General features: G+C 33.4%; 1 protein-coding gene across 1 annotated transcript; it reads right to left on the bottom strand.

Moving 5' to 3' along the window:
• Window positions 1–5942: 5942 nt before the first annotated feature.
• On the bottom strand, window positions 5943–6431 carry LOC114395516. Its single transcript, XM_028357313.1, has 3 exons — window positions 6424–6431; window positions 6199–6316; window positions 5943–6122 (listed from the first exon to the last, which is right to left on the bottom strand). The coding sequence occupies exons 1-3, from the start codon at window positions 6429–6431 to the stop codon at window positions 6042–6044; spliced, it is 207 nt and encodes a 68-aa protein (XP_028213114.1). The 3' UTR covers window positions 5943–6041.
• Window positions 6432–7088: the final 657 nt, after the last annotated feature.

The following is a 7088-nucleotide window of genomic DNA, read 5'->3' as shown; positions in this document are numbered from 1 at the left end:
GTTAAAAAAGGTGAGAGGTATTTTGTTCATTAAGTTGTATGATTAATTGATGAACGTGATTTGTGCACTAACTTGAGTATGTTTAATCTAAAACCATTTGGTTCATATATATTTTTAAAATGGTGGGTGATTATGTGAAATTTTCAAAATTATTTAAAGATTGTATCCTTTCATGAGATTTTGTGTTCACTCATATGAAGTGAAAGTATGAATAGATGCGCAACAAACATGAGATGTGACTCTTCACCAAGAGTCATGACATGTGACTCTTACCAAGGGCCTTGAATGCAGAAAATCACCGGATTCTTTGTAACCGTGCCCCTTCCTTTCTTCCCTTATGCACATAGAGAAATAAGGAAACTATCATCGCAAGTTGTTTTCTTTGGTTTTCCTTAACTTTTGTTGAGTCATCACCTCCAATTTCAACTAACATAATAGATAAATTTTGCTCGTGCATGTGTGCACGCATACCATGTCGAAGCATAGGTTGATGTCGTAAGATATTATAAAAATACATACCTTTCATACACAAACAAAAATATTGCTAAATCCTACAAGATCATATTGTAGTTTGATTTTTTGAACATTCATGTAATTTAATTATGTTAGTATCAGAAATAAGTAAAACATATTAACAAATGGTAAAGATTTGGTTTATAAGCTAATAATTTGTTCAACAATGACAAAATTTTGTTATATTTAATTTCTAAGTCAATGTATCTAGTCTATTGATTCTCTTTTCAAGATCCAATACTCCTCCAATAAACTGCCTTGATTCATTTATCTCATTTCCATCTTTATAATCTTCCTCCAAAGCCTCCATCAGTGGTTCAACGGTGTCTTGGGAAGGATTTCCAAATAAAATAGTTTTCAAAGGAGAAAATTCAGGTGGAAACACCAGCATCATTGCGTAGACTGCTCTTTCACCGAGTAATATTCTTTGCAAAATCACGATGATGATACAGTATTGACTGCTTCCACCATCCTACATAACGCGTGGTGACATCTCCCTCAAAAAATCCAAGCAGGAAAATAGAAATTCCCATTGGATATGGGTATGTAGTAATTTTTCCATGCAATGCCTTTGGTTCCAAAGAATGTAGCCACACAATCTAAAACTTCTTGATGCATTCTAAATTGCATTGCCACTCTTTATGTGATAGGTACTTTTGCGTAATACATTTGTGTGACAACTAGCATTGAAACTCTCATGCATATAGCAAAAAAAAAAAAACTATTTTTATGTTGGCTTAAAATATTGGTCGCAAAGCTGATTATCTACATCAAGGAAAACAAACTTGCTCACCAAGCCATTGGGAGAGAAATCAATCTCTGCCAACCAAGTTGCATGGAATGTTTCATGCTCCATTTCATTCCCATTATCGATGAATATCCACCCTTGCTAATGTATAAACCCCGTCCTTTTTATTCCTTGTAGTTTGTTTTCCTATTGTATGTATCAATTTCTTCTCCACTTTTATCATTTCCTGGCTTTGAAATGGGGTGAAGACGGGATCATGAACTATTGGAAAATTCTCCAACACCATCACATCCTCCAAGGTGTTTTTTTTTCTTACCTTAGGGTAACAACAAGGTATTTGTCTCAGGACACCACTTCTCAACAACCCCAAAACACATGTTTTCATTTTTTACTATGAAGCACTTGGGTTGAAAACATGTGTTTTGGGTTGTTGAGAAGTTGTGTCCTTAGACAAATACCTTTTTGTGCTCCTAGGGTGAGAAAAATGTCACCTTGGAGGATGTGATGGTGTTGGAGGGTTTTGCAACTGTTGGTGATCCTGTCTTGACCCCATTTCAAAGCTAGGAAATGATGAAGGTGAAGAAGAAATTGATACATAGAACAGGACAACAACAATCTCCAAGGAGTAAAAAGAGTAGGGACAACAACAATCTCCAAGGAGTAAAAAGAGTGGGGTTTAGATAAACATTAGCATGGATGGATTTTTGTCAATAGTGGGAGTGAAATTGAGCATGAAACATCCCTTGCAACTTGCTTGGCAATGATTGGCTTCTCTCCTAGTGGCTTGGTGAGAAAGTTTGTTTTCTTTATTGTTGTTCATCTTGCTGGTGGGAATCAGCTTTGTGACCAACAATTTTATCCAACATATAAAATGATTTTGGTCTATCGAAGAAAACAATAGTTTATTTCACTGGTAATGAAGAATTCGAATTGTAGTTAACTCTTTGGTCACCCTTTTACTACTTGATCCAAACTTGGGTGTGGGAGAGATTAACAAATTAGCAACCATAGCCTAGGCTGATTACCAATGAAGAACCTATGCTATTTAGGTGGAACAAGCTTAATCTATTGAAAATTGACGGTGTGAGATTTTCCCAGGACTCTACTAGGGGCAATTTTCCTTGGCATCCTTAATCATGTTCAAATTGTTGGTAAGTTTTGGTCTTTTAATCCAAAAAAGGAAACTTGGTTACCATGTGAGAGTAATTTGGATAAATGAAAATAGTTTTGGTTGTTATATGCATGAGTATTTCGATGCTTGTTTGCAACAATGTATTATAAAAAAGTACCTACCACATAGAGAGTTGCTATGCAATTTGGAATGCATCAAGAAGTTTCAGATTGTGTGATTGCATTCTCTGACACCAAAGCTATTGCATTGAAAAATAACTGCATACCCAAAATTACTTTAAAAAATTGCAAACAATATTACTTGGCAAAAAAGCATTCTAAAGCTACTCTGCCATCATGGACCTCATGTATCAAAAGCAAATACAAATGGTAATGATGCTGATGTTGCACCTGAATTTTCTCCTTTGAAAACTGTTCAATTTGGAAATCCTTCTCAAGACACTGTTGACCCAAGAGATGGAGGCTTTGGAGGAAGACTATGGAGATGGAAATGGGAAAAATGAATCAAAGCAATTTATTGAGGGGTTAATGGATCTTGAATAGAGAATCAATAGACTGGAGACAGTGACTAAGAAATTAAAAAGATAGCAAAATTTGGTCACTATTGAACAAATTATTCTTATAATGCCTAAAAAGAAAATATGACACGATCTTTTAATTTTTAATGCCTTGGGTACATTAATGCCTTGGTTTCACATTTGTTATTTGTTATTTTGCCTTACTACAAGAAAAATGACCTATACCTACGGACAAAAACTATCACTATAAATAAAAAAATTCATAGGTAAATGTATGATAGACTTTGTCCTACGGACGTTTCTTCCGTCAACTTTGAGGAGGCGTATAATGACGACTAATTGTCTGTCACTATAGGTTTTAACTACTATGTATAGTGTGTAGGTAAAAGTCATTAACTTTTACTTACATCTCCTAACTTTAGGTAAATGTCTTTAATATGTACCTATCTTCTTCAACTGTAGGTAAATATGTTTAACATGAACACCTCTAATAAGAAGACAATTCTAGGGTGCCAATTTGAGAGCCTAACTAGGGATGCACCTTGGCATTGGAATCTGCCCTCCTCAACCTTGCCTTGCTATAACATGAGTGTCCAAGTACTATTTTTCCTTAAATTATTACTAGCTGGAAGCTTACCAATCATCATATACGGACACACTTTGCATAGAATCAATATTAGAGAATCTCAAGCCAGAAGCATATCTTTTACTACATTAGAAAGCACAATTGTACAAGAGAAATAGAGAAAATCCTAGCTAATGAACACCATAATAAACTTTACTATCAGTCACACTCTTCTCATAGTTATCATTAAAGGTATTTACATGGCCTCGCATGTAAGCCTTGCCGTCACAAGCACATAAACACATTACTCCATTAATGCATCACACAGAACACTATTTGAAAATGGATCTTTTACTCTGTGCCTGCAAGGACTGTTGACCCTTCCACCTGATAGTTCATCGCATCCAATAGACAAAATATATAATAAGATATAAGTCTCAAAGTTCATAAATGGAGAGAGTCACACGGTCAAAATAAGCAAACTAACCATGAATGCAGAAACAAATATTCAAATAAATAATACCACTATTATGTGTAGTGGAGCTTTCCAATTTTTGTACCTAACACTCAATTTTCTTGTTAACCAAGGCCAAAAAGACCACCTAAATGAGACTTGTCAACCACTTGAGAGCCTAACCGAACTTGCTTAGATTATAATTTTGCTCTTAGGAACTTACAATGTTATTACCTCGGTGAAATTTAGTTGCAACTGGCAATCCTAGTTACGTAATGGATATTCAACTCTAACTTCTTAAGCTCTAAGATTACCTTCAAAAGTGATATGAAGATTTAAGTTTAAATTAGTCTAACCCATTCATTTTGGACACTACACTTTCCGTTTAGTGAAATTTAGCTGTATGTGTTGGCTTTTTGTGAACTCCTATTCTATTGTCTTTGACCTCACATTTTCCCTTTGTACCTGATGCAGTCTCAACTGACATTAACCTTATATTACTGTTGGGATTGATCACTGATTCTTTGTTCTAAACAGATGAAAAGAATATTCTGCAAAGAGAACTGAGAGCAACACCGGTAATTATATTTAAACTCATGTCATCTCATTACCTTGAAGAATGCACCCCAGATTTGCTCTTCCTTGGCAGGTACTGCAATAATCTTATTCTTTGGATTCTCATAGCATCTCAATCCTCCAACTGCTGTAGAGTAGAAACATCCAGTCCAATTTACAGAATAACAATGTCAATAGTGACGGGATACTTACAATCATGGGGAGCAAAAAGAAAAAGAACATAGACAACATCAATGTAAAAATCCTCATATTATGAATTATCATCATCTTGAAGGGCAGGGAGGAAATGATCCAATCTGGGATCACTTGGAACAAATAGTTTCCAAAATGCTGAGGATTGTGATATGCAGGAACAAAAATAAGCTCACCTCGAGGGAAAGAAGCAAGTGACTTGCCACAAAAACCTTTAAGCAATATAGTTTACTTTATACTTGTGATATACTGGAACAAATAGAACATTGAATACAAACCAACAATAGCATGGGAAGATATAATTTACTTTACTTGTTTGGTGAACAATATATTAAATTTGGTCAAGTGAGACAGCAATATAAATACTAAGTACCAACTAATACAATATCTATGCCTTTTTATATAGCTTTGCATTAAAAAAAAGTAATAGAAAATAATATTTATATATACTAGGAGTATATTTTATTATTATTATTAAATCATAAATTATGATAAATATTAATTTTTTAATTTTAATAATAGATATTTTTAATAGGAAATAATAAATATTTTAGAAGCAATATAAAAAGGAATTTTTAATTAATTGACAACTTAAAAAGAAGTGTAGGTTAAATTTATATATCCATTGCTTTTATCCTCCTCCATGATGTAAATCAAGTTCAATGAAACAATGCAACTATTTGTAATACTATTAATTAACAAATGATATTAAAATAAAAAATAAATATTTTTATTAAAGAGTTACTTTGGGGTAGATTTAGAGGGGTAGTGTAGGCTTTCCAACTTTATAATATCATACATGTACATCTATTAAAGTTGGAATGCATGGGCCAGCCCAACCGTTTCAATGTTGGAATGCAAAGATGATGAAGCTTCACTTTAAAATTTTATTCGGGACCAACATGTTATATTTTGATGCATAAATTCACCCTTATAAAAGTATTCACTCTTGAACAAGAGAATATTAGGAACTACTCACTCTCTTTCATTATAAGCTATATAACTTCTCCTGTATCAAGTATGTCACACTAATTTATTTTTAAGTTTTTTATTTCTCCCTATTGTTTAAATTTAGTCTATCTCAATTTAAATTTGAATTTTGAATTTTAAAATTTGATACAATATATCAATTTGATAGACATACGGATCACATGTATTTATTTAAATAATTTGTTCACAATGTGGTCATAGCTAAAAAATTGCAGAGCTAAAAACTTCTAACTAAATGCTTAGGTGTAACATAAATTGGAAAATCAAAATATTGATACTTACTGGGTATAGTTCAAAATCAGCAGCTGGCCCAATGTTTAATATGTTCAGAGCCTCAGCTTTTGCCAGGTCGTACTATTTAACACTTGTTAAGAACTCATTGATGCTCTCTCTTGTTTGAACAGAGGCAGCAGTGTCAACCAAATAATCATAAACCTGCTAGATATACAGAACATTCATCTACCAATAAAACTTACAAGTATTCCCATTTATTAGAAAAATCAAATCTAACCTTGTATTCAGACTGCGCTACTTTGGCAATAACTCTTGTTGGATCCTTTGAAGCTCCTTTAGCTCGTAAGAAATCAAGGACCTCAAAATTTGTCAGTTCACCAGCATTGCCCTCTAAGCTGTGACAAAGCTATTAAACATCAATGATATCCCAATATAAAAGAGAAAGGTTCAATTGAAATTAGTGTATTAATTTTGAAAACAAACAAAAATGGTAGAAACATACATTTTCATCTGTAAGACACCAGAGTGAGAGAAAAGGCCATTACAAAACAAGAGAGTGTCTCCTTTGCTTCTGCAATAAAGCAAGCCCAGTACACAAACAGACAATTACAGAATGAAATTCCCAGTTTTCACAAAATATAACAAATCACACTGCTAATACAGCTTAAACACACATAATTGGGTTGGGGTGGACATCAAAAGCAAAAAAAGTTGAGTTGGGTGTGTTTTCCCCTACAAAGAAAAATAGCAATGTTAAAAAATTAGATCAATACATTTAATTTGAGCAACCAAACATGAATAAAATAGTGAAGACAAAAACAAGTTGTGAAGCTTCTGGCGGTTTGAATTAAGAGTCCAAAGAATCTTCTGGTTTAGCCTTGGAAAAACTGGAATCAGCAATAGGCTTTGCATTGTTAGGCTGAGTTAATCCTGCCACTGCCTTCATTCATGTGATTATGAATGTTTACTCCTGCTGCACTCACTTCCTGACCTTCTGGTTTGTGATTCTTGACATCAAGAAAAATTAAATGCTTGATTTTAATCAACATCCCTATCTTCCATTTATTTCCATAAATTATCAAGAAATTCATCTCTCTCTATTCCTTTTAATACATGTTAAAATCAAAAGATAAAGACTAAACTAGCCCATAAGATTTAAAAGCTAAA

Source organism: Glycine soja, chromosome 18 (assembly GCF_004193775.1).
Source record: "Glycine soja cultivar W05 chromosome 18, ASM419377v2, whole genome shotgun sequence".
NCBI lineage: Eukaryota > Viridiplantae > Streptophyta > Magnoliopsida > Fabales > Fabaceae > Glycine > Glycine soja.
Note: the sequence above shows the minus strand (reverse complement) of the source record. Positions and strands in the feature narration are given on the sequence as shown.